Source organism: Tupaia chinensis, unplaced genomic scaffold, assembly GCF_000334495.1.
Source record: "Tupaia chinensis unplaced genomic scaffold, TupChi_1.0 Scaffold149501_1, whole genome shotgun sequence".
Classification (NCBI taxonomy): domain Eukaryota; kingdom Metazoa; phylum Chordata; class Mammalia; order Scandentia; family Tupaiidae; genus Tupaia; species Tupaia belangeri.
The window spans coordinates 3138971-3152722 of NW_006209345.1; the positions used below are offsets into that span (position 1 = coordinate 3138971).

General features: G+C 46.8%; 1 protein-coding gene across 3 annotated transcripts in view; it reads right to left on the minus strand.

Annotated features, from left to right (window-relative positions):
- Window positions 1–1426: 1426 nt before the first annotated feature.
- KDM2A (lysine demethylase 2A) overlaps window positions 1427–13752 on the minus strand; it is a 153117-nt gene continuing 140791 nt past the window's right edge. For all 3 annotated transcript variants that reach the window (XM_006171303.3, XM_006171304.3, XM_014585315.2), the window contains 6 exons: window positions 12505–12594; window positions 9563–10275; window positions 7561–7724; window positions 6654–6812; window positions 4905–5120; window positions 1427–4210 (listed from right to left, as the gene is read on the minus strand). In XM_006171303.3, the coding sequence (XP_006171365.1) occupies window positions 4029–4210; window positions 4905–5120; window positions 6654–6812; window positions 7561–7724; window positions 9563–10275; window positions 12505–12594 (1524 nt within the window). In that variant the 3' untranslated portion in view covers window positions 1427–4028. The remainder of the gene's footprint in view (window positions 4211–4904; window positions 5121–6653; window positions 6813–7560; window positions 7725–9562; window positions 10276–12504; window positions 12595–13752) is intronic.

Genomic DNA, 13752 nt, shown 5'->3' on the forward strand with positions numbered 1-13752 from the left:
AGGGAGTGAGAAAGCAAGCTGCCAGGTCCAGGACTCAAAACTGGTTGGCCACGTGGGAGTCCAGCACCCTTAACCACCACACCACCGCTGGCTCCCAGATCTATTTCTTAAATGTTCTGGCTGCCAACGTGGAGGATGGGGTTGACAGGAGGCTAGGAGGCCACTTGGGACTATGACTTTGATTGGTTTTGGGCAATGGTGCCTTTCGCTAGGATGGCAGGGGTGAGCTAACCAAGAGGCAGATGAGTTTCTGAGATATTTAGGAGATAAAACTAATGCTCATTCTTCCTTCCCTGGTAACATCCAAACACAGCCACATCCACTCGCAGGAAACCATCAAATCGGCACATTGTCCAAGGTCCCTATCCATTTCTAGGAAGTATAGCAGAACCAGGGATGGTCCTTAACTATCAACTAGAGGAATAGAATGGGCAGGGAACTTGCAGCTCCCTCGAAGGTAGGGATGAAAGACTGTTCAGGGTCTTCCAGATGGAACTTCAGCCCTCTTGAGGCGTGGCGGTGGGGTGAGGAGGCAATTCCCTGGCAGCACCCAGTACACACGAGTAACGGTTGGGTGCTTGTGCTGAACATGCCATGCAGTGAGCAGTGGAATGAGGTAAGACAAATGCCCACCTGGACCTGCATGACTGACCCTGCACAGGCAGACACTGCCTCTTGAGAGGCCTGTTGTGCAGCTTTAGTGATGGAGCAGGGAGATTAGCAATTACCTTGATAGTTCTCAGGAGAGGACTAGGTAGGTCCCTTCTTGCTCTCTTAATTTTGCCAGGCAGCTCCAAGCACTTTTTTGGGGGAGGTGGGTCAGGTAAGCTTAACACTTTCCCATCAATTAAAATTTCACATTGATCAAGTAAATATGACATTTCTAGAACCAAGTAATGCACATGCCCCCAGTTTTGCTGCTGCCGCTCCAAAGAAGGAACAGAAAGCCCTGGGTCTGGGCCACTAGTACCAAGTCTGCACTGACCTTCTGACTCACACAGAGACATACACACCAAAGCAGAAAAGGTTTAGTTTTTGTTTTTAAAGTCTTTTTATTTAAAAACAAAAACAAAACAAAAAACCCAAATCAAAATATTTCCTGTTGGAGGCTATTTCTTTTTTTGTCTTTTTAAAAATTTTATTACACAAATATCTCCCATTCCCACCGGTCAGAGGAAAGATGTCTTTGCTCTTTCTAAAACCAATAGTGAACTTTTAGAAAACAAAACAAAGTCCAACTAAATTCCCTCCTTCCCTGACCCCAAATAACCCCATTGTATCAACTGAGATAGAATGAGACTTACCCCTTAATGCTTACATTTAATTTAAAATTTTTAGCACAACATTGGAGATTGACTCTAAATCAGCAACAAAAAATATATATTTACAATATTTTCCCGAGAAACAAAAAAACACAATCAAACCCTTTAAACATAGTGACTTTAGGAGTTTTATTTATGGAGCAGTTATTTTTTTAATCACCAAGTGATTTTATATTATATATATATATAAATTTTCTTCCTTTCCTTTGTGGTTTTTCTCCCCAGTGCTTGGAAAGATGGAGGCAGGGGGTCTAGTCCTGCAGTCTGAGGGGTGCAGGCTCTCCTGGCAAGGCCGTAGCTAAGAGCAGATTGCAGGAAATGCGATGGAACTCCCGGGTTCCTCTGTCTCCAAACAGAGACACTTCTTTCCTCCACATAGACCAAGTCTCCACTTCTAAAAACCATTTCCCCTCACAGTCCCAAAGAAAAGCAAAACCCAGCAAGGGTATCGGTCCATCTGCCACCACTCCTGGGCTCTCTTTTCTGCTGACCAATTTACGTGGATGGTAAAAATGCTTGTTTTTTTTTTTTTCAAACCAAAACAAACATAAAAACCAAAACCCAAAGCAAACCATCAGCTTGGAAATATCTGTGGATGAAATGTCCCAAAGTCAGAGGCACTCTCCCGGCACTATCCCTGCTCTGAAGGGGTCTCTCCACCTCCCCTTTTATAAAAAGACGACAAAACAAAAAGTAATCTTTTCAGTATTTTCCACAGGAGCAACCCAAAAAAAAGGGCAGGAAGTTTCCAATTATAGGTCATTAACAATAATATTAATAAGGTTTTTGCTCAATACCCAGGGTTCTTTACAGAGAAGTTCCCCTAACTGAGGCACTCTGGAATAAGTCACTGGCATTTCCTCAAAGTGTCAGCCCCAGATCACTGGGGCCTGGAGACCAATGGAAGGGGCAGAGGGTCATGGGAGCAGACTGCTGTTTTTAAGGTGCAGCCAAGAAAATCAGCAGATTGGAAAAAACAGATATAATGCCACTCCCTACCAGGACCCAGTTTCCTCTAAGAAGGCCGGTTAATACCGGTCAAAGCTGGGGTAGGTGGCAAAGAGGGGACCCCTCTGCCTCTATTGCTTTGGAAGTGGCAAGGGTACAGTTGGCATCTCTCCTCTGGGTGGCTCACACTTCAGACCCCTGGTGCCTGGGCTCCATCCCCTCCCCCATAGGGCTTCAGGAGGAGGATAGCCTGAGACTGGGCTACAGGAAAGGGGCCAGGAAGGGATGGGGCTGGAGGACGAGAAGGCGGGGGCAAGGTTGTGCTATCAATATCCTTACAGATGGGGAGCAGAGTGCAAATTTGCGTCTATCATTTAAAAGTTCTTGCCACAGGCTGCTACTACTGAGCATCTCCTCACACACTTAAATATTGACCCAAAAAGAAATTCCGACCTTTCTTTCTTTCTTTTTTTTTAAAGTGCAAAAAGCTCTCTGCTGCCCTAGAGAGAGGATCTTTGGACAGGCCATTCAATGCAAAGTAAATGGGGCAGCTGATGGGGCTTGACAAAGGGTGGTGGAGTGGGAGACATCATGCTCCCCTCCCTACCTCCCTCCACGCACACACTTAATACACTCAGCCACACACACAGAGGCACATGCACACCCTCTTCCATGGCTGCAGACAGAGGGCAGATGACTGGCTTCTAAGCAGAAGCCTCTCCCCCCCTGAAAGGTGCCAGATCAGTGAGCCGCTGGGGCTATCCACAGATCTGGCTCTGGGCAGGGGCTACACTAAACCAGAGGCCTCGAGGCAGATAGGGATTCAACCTCTGCTCCCCCAATTAGGGGGAGATAGGGTACTCCCTCTGAGACATGCATCCTGGGGAAGCCCTATTCAGGCAAGAATGACACATGGGAAAAGGGCAGTTGATGGGAAGTGAAAGGGGGAATGGGCAAGGAGATGGTGCCCGTCTCAGAATCTGTCTGGGTAGCAATGAAATGGGGGTGTCCCTGGGGTAGAAAGTTCTAGCTCCTCTCAAGAGCTTTAGCCCCAATAAGTGCAACAAGGACTTCACAGAAACTAGCAGGGAAGTCTAGGGTGGGTAGGATAGGTATAGGTGGGCAACCTCATTGTGTGAACAAGCACAAATGGACAGAATCAAGATAAAGGGAAGGAAGAAAGGAGAGCACAGATGTGGACGTGAGGTTTGGGACATCTCGACAGCACCAGTGTGATCTGCATGGGTCTGGCATTCTTGGGGCTGCTGGCCCCTCCTGCATAGGCCGGAGAGTGTGACAGAGGAGAGACACGCACTGGACACAAGGAGAGCCTGGCCACAGAAGCAGGGCTGCTTTCTTCCCTGGGAGTTTGCTCAGAACCAGGCACTGCTGGGGACCAAGGGCAGGGAGGAGGGCCCCAGTGCCTAGTGCAGACGAAAGTTGTACAAACGCCACCGAACTGAGAGCCCGGTCTCCTGGCAGGTGAGCAAGCGAGCAGGCACCTCGACAGCACAGTCTACACTTTCCCCTCAGATCAATCTGCTACTCCCTTTTCTTCAGGAGGGAGAGGAACAGGCAGGTAAGCCTGGTGTCCACCACCCTCTCTGCCCTGCCTGTAAGAGAAGGGCTCAAGGGACAGGAGAGCAGAGAGGGAATGTGACGCTGGCCTCAGAGCCCGTGCAGGTCAGGGAGAGAGGCTCTCCTCTGTGGGGAGTCAGGGGAAGATCGGTTTCCTGTTCAGTCAGGGCTGAGCGTGTCTTAGCTGATCTTCTGTATCAGCTTCTCGTCAGACAGGCAGTAGAGGCTGTTGATGGACAAGTCTGAGATGAAGTGCTCACAGGCTTTTCGAGTGATCTGCTTGCATCCTCGAAGATCAATCAAGGTGACATTTGCAATGCGCCGTAGGTAGATCAGGGTCTGGTCTGTCAATTTATTGCAACCTGAGGGGAAAGTGGCCACAAAGACAATGCTTACATACACACAGCCATGGAAGTTTTCTTCTGCACTCAATTCCCCTAGCCCTCTTTCTCTCAAAATATGAAATAAAAACCCTCTTAGTCACGGAACTATCTGGCTCAGAGATCACAAGTGCCATCAGTCTGATGGCCTCTGAAAGTCCCCTGCTGCCTCCCTCTTAGCACCAGGTGACAACAAGCATAAGAGTGCAGGGTTGACCAAGCTGCATGTAGGTACCCCACAAGACCTCAATCTCTCATCAGTTAAAGCAAGGGACAGAAGGGACCAGCAGTTAGCGTAATGGCTATGTCACTGGACTCCCATGTAGTCAACTGTGGTTTGAGTCCCAGACCCCGTAGCTTAAACTCACACCGGGTATGTGTGCGTGCGTGCCCAAGATCCCGAGAGGAGAATGGAGAAGGGATTGCGATGTGGCCATCCCCCCGTGCCTTGTGCACACACCCTAGAGCAAAAACCCTCTCCAAAAAAAAGAGAGAGAGAGAGAGAGAGAGAGAGAGAGAGAGAAAAGGGCAGAAATCCATGTCTTTGTCAAATGTGAAGAAGCATGTTAAATTAATATGATTCAGTCAACAGACCCAAGGTCACTCTAGCTTACTGGTGAAGTTCCAGGCATGAAGCAGGGGGTCTTGCTTATTGTGAAAAACTATAGCTGTGTACCTGCCATGTTGAGCTCTGTGAGGGAGTAACGTGTGGAAGACCCGACAGCGGTGAGTAGATTGGAGGATTGATCTGTAAGGTGGCTGCAGTGGCTGAGGTCGAGTCGAGACAGGAGGGGCATGTGGCGAATGATGAGGCGAAGTGTGGCATCTGTGATGTCAAGGCCTGCCAGCCGGAAATCAGTCATGTTCCGGAGCTTGCTGCGATTGTCCTGACCTGCACAAGACAAGAAAAGAGTCTAGATTAAAACCCTCGATTCTAAAAACAAACAAAAAACCCCCAAAAAAGAAAAACTGAATTTTTTAATCCAGCTGCAAAGCTTCAGGCAGCAGCAACTACTTGTTGGCCAGGCCTGATGAAGGGGTTAAGAGTACTGCCCATACCAAGCCCTTGCTTTCAGGAAGGCAGCAAAGTAGAGTATGGGGACAGGTCATAAGGAATCAAACAAGTTTTCTTTCTTCTCAGCTGCTAGATTATTCTTCACTTACACAGCAAAAGGGTGTTAGGGAATGCTCCTCTCCTTCCCACACTCCCACAGTTTTCTAAACTATCATGTAAACAGCTTTTTAAAAAAAAAAAATTAAAGATTTTTGCTATAGAGACCAGCAGATGGCATAATGGTTACCTTACTGGACTCCCACGTAGTCAACTATGGTTTGAGTACTGGATCCAGTGGCTTAAAACTCATTCTGGGTGTATGTGCGTGTATACCCAAAATCTCAGAAGGAGAATAGAAAAGAAGGGATTGTGGCATGGCCATGCCCCTGGGGAATGATTTCTTACTTCCTGTCTCTCTGCCTTGCTCTGTCTTTCCAGCGAGTATACATATCCTACTGCAAAAATCTCTCTCTCTCTCTCTCTCTCTCAAAAAAAAAAAAGATTTTTGCTATAGGACATGTGTGCTTGCCAGAGACAGAGCTAAGGCAAGAAACCACTCCCCAGCAGGGGATGGCCACACTGCAATCTCTTCTCCGCCATTCTGTTGGGATTTTGGACACACACGCACATGCACCCAGCTTGACTGAGTTTGAAGCCACTGGGTCCAGGACTGGACTGTGGTGGGCAATACAGGATTCCAGCACCTTAACTACTATGCCACCTGTTGGCCCCATAAACAGCTTTTGATGTTCCACTTCAACTATGAGACGCTTTAAGAATTCTTCAGACTTCTATATTCTGGTCCCCAAACCCTACCAATCCACAAAATTTATTTCTTCTTCTATAAGTAGCTATGTGCTTGTAAATATTGGGTTGTTGAGAAAAGTCATGATTCATTTTTGCATAGAAAAATTATGTCATGACTTTCCAGACAATCTAACAGTTAATCTGTACTTGTACACAGTCCATCATTTCTGTTCTCAGTTTGTACTCTTCTATTCCATGGTATCATTTCTCTTTTATTTCTTTTTTTGGAGAGGTTTTTGCTATAGGGTGCATGCGCTCGTAAGAAAGATAGACACACAGAGAGATAGAAAGTAAGAAATCACCCCCCAGGGGGATGGCCACACCGCAATCCCTTCTCCTCCATTCTCCTCTCGAGATCTTGGGAACACACGCACATGCACCCGGCATGAGTTTAGGCCACTAGGTCCAAGACTTTAACCATGGTTGACTTGAACCATGGGAGTCCCGTGACAGAACCATTACACCATTTGCTGGGCCCTCCACAGCATCATTTCTCAGACTACCTTACTTTCTAGGAGTGAGGTCTGTCAAAAGCCGAATAGAGAAGTCAGGCCCAGAATGTACCTGGTTTATCAGCTGGTGGAGTCAGCAAGTCCCGAATTTGAGGGTCCTTGATTCCTACTGCCCACCGAAGATCAAGGGTCCTGAGAAGGGGGCAGCTGGAGGTGCTGAGGGCAGAGACAGCAGACCAAGAACAGCCTGCTAGAAGGAGATCTTTCAGTCCTGCCACAAATGAAAAGAAACATGCAATAATATACTCTGCTTACTGGTACATTCAAAGCCTCAACTACTGGCAAGGTGAGTGATTTCCAGTATAAAGTGAGAGAGGGACTATGCTCTAATCTTCGAGTAATTCAGCTCAAAGATTCCTATAGTATCCAATGTTAACATCTTCTAGCTTTGGCACTAAACTAATTACTTAGTTCCACCAAAACAATACAAGAGTGAGTGACTTCCTGTTTTTCCAAGACCAAAATCCTAAAGGCTGACCAACTCAAATGTCATCTTCAGTGGCTATGCTAAGGAGACCTGTAGGGATGGCAATAGCACCTGATCCCATTCTTGCTGCTATCTAGTAGTGACTGACTTGCTGGTCCAGAGTGATGCCGTGGAAATTGGCAGTTCAGGTGGCCTTCAGTAAATCTCTTGGTAAGTAGAAAGCAATTTTTGCTAGAGGGTATGTGTATTCATTAGAGTGAGATAGAGGAAAAGGCATGGAGAGTGATCACGCTGTAATCCCTTCTCCTCCATCACGCCTTCTTTTTGAAATTTTGGACACATGTACTTATGTACCCAGCATGTTTCTCAAGCTGCTGGATCTGGGACTCAAACCAGGCAGTTGGCCATGTGGGATCTGGCTGCTTTATCCACCAGGCCATGGAGTTGACCCACACTAAAGCAATTCTAAGAAACATTGTCAATGACCCAGCTCTCCTGGCATGCTTCTTCTGGAAGACTGCTGCTCCCCTACCCGGCAGCCTGTTGACGAGCCAAGTCAGTTGCTTTTTGGAGATGTTGGTCCAACTGAGGTCAAGGCTAACTGGTTGCCTCTTTATGATGCCACTGAGAGCCTGGGGAACAATGGCCTTACACCTACTTAAGTCAATTTTTGTCCAAAGTCTCTTGTCGCAGCACCTATGATAGAAGGAAAGAGAGCCAGTCGTCATTTACTTATACCCATCAATGGAGCTCCTATCACTGGCTGCTGGAGACTTCTGGGAAAAGCAGAGCACCTGGAGGGTCATTCTCCCTAGGTTCTTGTACAAGTGTACAAGGATCACACAGTCATTTTTGTCTTAGAGAACAGGCAAAAAATTGCCTTGTCCTCTACAGCAACTAGATGCTTTGTAAACCTGTTTTAAGTAGTACATAACTTGACCAGTTCACATGATTTACTTTGGAGGGTTTAAGAACACAACATAGTTGTTTTTAGGGACATGCAACAAACAATATACTATCAAAATGGTATGACTCTTACAATTGCCTATGTAAAGGAACATCTGAAAATTTCTTGACTTCTTGCCTGAAGCTACTAGGCTTGCTCTATTCTCTTCCTTGTCAGTCACTCACAGCTGCCTCAGACGCAGGGTGATGCTCAGCACTTCCATAATTTACCCTTAAGCCTATTACTGTATCAGGCCCAAAGAGGCACTTGATTGGGCTAGAGAGCCCTCTCCTACCTTTGAGGTTTCTGCCTTAGTGCTACCTTGATATTTTCTAGTTAGTCCAGACTAGGACTCAAAGGGAGAGGCCTGCTTTTCTACTGTAGTCTACACATCCACAGGCCACAAACAGCCCTGCACCACGCAGGCTTCCATTGACTATTTCACAGCCCTCACCCCTTCAGGTTGGCTTAGAGTCTGGCTAATGGGTGAAGGGGAAATAGCACATAATGAGAATCTTATGTGCTTCAGCCTGGAAACCCAGGGGTAGATCCAGGCAGGTCCACTAGCTCTACAAAGAGAAATATTAAAGAGAATTTGGATAGATAACATATTAATTCAGATTTGGGAAGTAAACTCATGTTTGCAAAGAACAGGGTCTTTATTTAAAGACGGAAGATTTGTACCAGTGGCACATGAAACTTCTATGGTACTAGCAAACTGCTGATAATAGGGCAGGGGGCCTTAAAATCAGGCAGGCATCAGAATCCTCAGGAGAAGGGCTTGTTAAAAGCAGATTGCTGGATCTACCCCAAAGGTTCTAATCACACATGGGATGGGCCCTGAGAACATACTTCAACCAAGTTCTCAGGGGGATACCACTGGTCAGGACACCATACTTTGAGAACCACTGTAATACAAGGGACATAACCTTGAGCTTATGGAAAAACAGTAATTTTTTTCTTTTCTAAGTGTCCAACTTGAGAAAAAAAAACGGTAGGTCTCGTTAAGAAAGGCAACTAAGTCTGAAGAAGCTTCAAAACTGGATCCTGTTTGCTGGAGAAAAGAATTCTGAGCCAAGTCTGGGTGGCAAGAATTACAACTGGTAAACTGTAAGCACCTTCAAATTCATTTTGAAGAGCATACCTACTTCTCTTGTTTGGAGAGGTAATCAAAGCAGGGGCTTAAGCATAGTCATTTGTGTCATCATCACTAGAAGAGTGACTGGCACATCACAGACTTTCAACCAATGTGTGAGTTCAGCTGACGTGGGGGAAAACTTCTGAGCCCCTAAGACTGGAGTTTTAGCACAAACTGTATGACTCCACCCCCACCCCAAGTCAGTCTCCCTCCCTGTAAGCAAAGAGAACAGGGAGAGGAGGTAAAGGGCCACCCTGTCCCTAGTGATATCTACAGGCACAACTGGCCACATCTTTAATAGAGCCCATAATCTGGGAAATGAACTGGGTTGATTCATTCCTCACAGGACCCCATTAAGCCTTCAGATGCTGACATGCATGCTGTTCTCCTATGGAAAATCTGCCACCTAATCCCATACCCCTATTCCTGTGCCCCTGTATCCCTGCTCACCATTTATACCATGTCTTGCACACTCGCATACATTCACAAAGTTCTCTGCGGCTGAGGTAGCGGAAGACAGACATCCAGACCTCCCGCTGCATCCAGCTTTCGTCTCCATCCTGAGCCCAACTGCCCCGGCCATTCAGCCTGGCTGCACCCCCCTCCTCTGCACTGTCATCTTCCTCCTCCTCCTCCTCCTCTTCCTCCTCCTCTCCCCCCAGCCCCTCCTCATCCCCACGCTGGGGAGTTCGGGCTGGGCAGTGCTGCACTAGCACACGGGGGGAATGGCGAAGGTTGGCAGAGGAGGCCGTGATGGCCTGCAGCTTGGGCACAATGGATGTCCCGTGGAGCTCTTTGGTGGGCCTCTGGAGCGTGACAGTGAGGTACGATCCCCGGATCTTGGCTTTCTCAACTTCAGACAGCTCCTTTTTGCCGCTGGGATTGTTCTCCTTTTCCCGTACCATGGTGCGCTCTGTGGCCTGCAGCCGCAGCAACTGCCGCCGTTTGAAGCGCTCATCGCGGCTGGCACTGTGGTGGTCGCTGGGGCCAGCCCCAGGGGATGACCGAGTCACCATACCCCGAGGGGAAACCGGGTCATGGATAAGCTGCAGCATGGAAGTGGGTGAATGAGGCGGGGGTGTGAGGGGCTCGTCGCAGCTCCGTAGGGGCCGCAGGACTTTGGCTTGCACAGCTTCTTCATCGCTCTCTTCCATTTTCCGCTTCTGTAAAACAGGCCCAGAAAAGCAACATTAGTGCTTGCTTTCTTCCGAACCCTCTGAATTGACAGGGTGAGCCTCACTGTTACTCTCTAGCTGCTAGAGGGTCTCAAGGTCTGCAACCTAAACTGTGCAAAGATCAGCAACAGAGCTCGTAACCCGTCAGAGAATGCAGATTCCAGAACAAAAATCTTCAAATGGGTCACTTAGAAAAACTCCATGACAAAAGGTTTGTGTCCTAGTACAGAGAAGTGAGACTTAAACTGGGGCTGATTTCATATCCCACTTTATTCATCTCTTGTCCCATCTGTGTAATTCCCTGGATAAATATATTCTTTAAAGGGGCCACAACTCTATTTCTATATAATCTGATCATTTTTTAAAAAGAGTTTATTTAACTTTATTTATTTTTTATTTTTATTTGACCAGAGAAGGACAGAGTGGGGAGGGGAGAGGGAGGAGAGAGAGAAAGCAAACCGCCAGGTCCAGGACTCAAACCATGGTGGGCTATGTGGGAGTCCAGCGCCCGCTGGCCCCTAATCTGACACCTTTTAATTCAGTATTTAATTTAGCTCTTTCAACAAAGCGATATATCTCATTTTACCAATGGAAGAAAAACAGCCCACATAATATCATCTAAGCTAGGATGTCAGAATTTTGTAACCACTAACTTTTAGCTCTACCAGTGTCTAAACCCTGCTCTACTAGGCTACCTTTTCCACTTCATACCCACTGTGAGAAAGAAAGCAGAGGAGAACCTGAAAACCATTGAGCCAGCAATCATGGCTGCTCTAGGCCAAGGTCATGGTGCTGGTTTCCTCTAGAAGAACAGCTTATATATGACACTGGGGCAAGTGGGGTGGGCAGGACTTTCTGCAAGGCCAGAAAGGTAAGGATGAAAAAAATGTAAACCTGTTTAACTGGTGTTTCCTGTTAAGCAGGTTCACTGCCTTAGACTACTAGTTACATTCCTCAGGAGAGAGCTTGTTCACCTAATTTCCCTCCTCACAAAGCCCAGCTATTAACTCCTCACTTTCTAGGGCCTCAGAGCATAAAAGGACTCCAGGGGGTTCTGCTAAAATCCTATGCTGTGGATGACTGGGCCTCCTAGTCCAACTCAAAGGCTAGGCACACAGCATGTGCCTGTAATCCCAGTGATTTGGGGAGGCTGAGACAGGAGGATCGCAAGCTAGGATCATGAGACCTTGTCTTTTTTTTTTTTTTTTTGGAGAGGTTTTTGCTATAGGGTGCATGTGCTCGCCAGAAAGACAAGAGACAGACAGAAAGTGAGAAATCACCTCCCTTAGGGGGGATGGCCACACGGCAATCTCTTCTCCATTCTCCTCTTGAGATCTTGGGAACGCATGCACATGTGCCTGGTGTGAGTTTAAGCCACAGGGTCTGGGACTCAAACTGACTACATGGGAGTCCAGTGACGTAGCCATCACACCATCTGTTGGTCCCGAGGCCTTGTCTCCCCCCCCCCCAGAGGTTTTTGCTATAGGGCGCATGCCCTCGCCAGAAAGACAGAGAGAAACAAAAACAGAAAGCAAGTCACTCCCCAGGGGGGATGGCCATGCCACAATCTCTTTTCTTCCATTCTCCTCTCAGGATCTTGGGCATGCACACACATGCCCAGTGTGAGTTTAAGTCACCGGGTCCAGGACTTGAACCACAGTTGACTATATGGGAGTCCAGTGACATAGCCATTATGCCAACTGCTGGTTCCCCGAGACATTGTCTTATAAATAAAAAAATAAATAAATGCATCAAGAATGTGCAGGTCCCCAGTGGAACAATATTTATATACAAAAAACAAACACCAGGAGCCAATGTTTATCCAGATTAAGGCACTAGATCCCACACGGCTGACTGTGCAGTTCAAGTCCTGGACTGAGCAGCTTGAAAGTCATGCCAGGTGTGTGAGCTGCCTGCCCAAAATCCTAAATGGAGACTGAATAAAGGACTGTGGTGTGGGTATCCCTTTCACGGATGATTTTTCATTTCTCTCTCTCTGGTGAGCTCACGTGCTCTATAACAAAGCCAGAAAAACTCACAAAAATAAAAACACTAAAAAACTCTTAACAAAGAAAAAACAATTCACCAAAGAAAACAAACAAACAAAAATAATCTGTCAGGTCAAAGAAACCATGTGAATACTGTTGCAAAGTAGTATCCCAAATTGACACAGTTCTTCTCTTCTTGTCACAGTTCGAGTCTAAGTCCTGTCTTTACCTGGGATTTCTCCGAGCTGTCCTCCTGGTAGCACTTTGGACATTCCCAGCAATTTGGCAATTCCTCATTCAGCAATCCCTCTCCATCCATCTACAGGCAGACGGGTGTTAAAAACAAAAGCTTAAGCTTCTTTTATCAAACAATTAATACATTTGGGAAGAACTTGAAAGAGTTAACCTATTTCCTCTTTTTTTTTTTAAGAATTATTTTATTTATTTATTCATTTATTTATTTATTTCAGTGTTACCAGAGTGAGAGTGAGAAAGTGAGAAAGCAAGCTGTTAGGTCCTGGAACCAAAATGCAATTAGCCATGTGGGAGTTCAGCAGACTTAACCACCATGCCACCTGCCGGCCCCGACTTAACCCATTTCTAAACACACTAGTCCATACGGGGAGAAAAACAAGACTATTCAGCTTCAAATAGCACTAATACCTACTCCCAACCATTGGAAACTGGCTATCCTCATTTTGGTTACTTGATCAAAGTTGGGCTCTAGAAGGAGACTTCCAAGAATTTGGGTTAATTTGTAGTTTCTTCTGACATATGTATTTTTCTTCAACATACACATTCTCCTCAGGGTTTCCTGTCAGTGGTGGTGTCAGATCTGATCTCGACAGTGGGACATTGTTATACATGCTTGGATTCTGAGTGATGTAGTCTCTGTGACTCAGTGTTCTCAACTATAAAATGTGGATACATTCAACACTCTCCTTACAGAGTCGTAGTGAGATTCAATTTTTTCTTTTTTTTGGGAGAGGTTTTTGCTAAAGGGTGCGTGTGCTCACCAGAAAGACAGTGAGAGACAGAGAAAAAGAAAGTGAGAAATCTCCCCCCCGCCCCAGGGGGGATGGCCATGCTGCAATCCCTTCTCCTTCATTCTCCTCTAGGGATCTTGGGCACACATGCACACACACGCGCCCAGTGTGAGTTTAAGCCACCTCTACTAGGCTACCTAGTGGAGGTCCAGGACTCAAACCGTGGTTGACTACATGTGAGTCCAACAACGTAGGCATTGCATTACACTAGCTGCTGGTCCCAATTAAATTATGTGTGGGACCAGCAGTTAGCGTAATGGCTATGTCACTGGACTCCCACGTAGTCGACCGTGGTTCGAGTCCCGGACCTGGTGGCTTAAATTCACGCCGGGCACGTGTGCATGCGTGCCCAAGATCCTGAGAGGAGAATGGAGGAGAAGGGATTGCGGCGTGGCCATCCCCTCTGGGGGGTGATTTCTCGCTTTCTATCT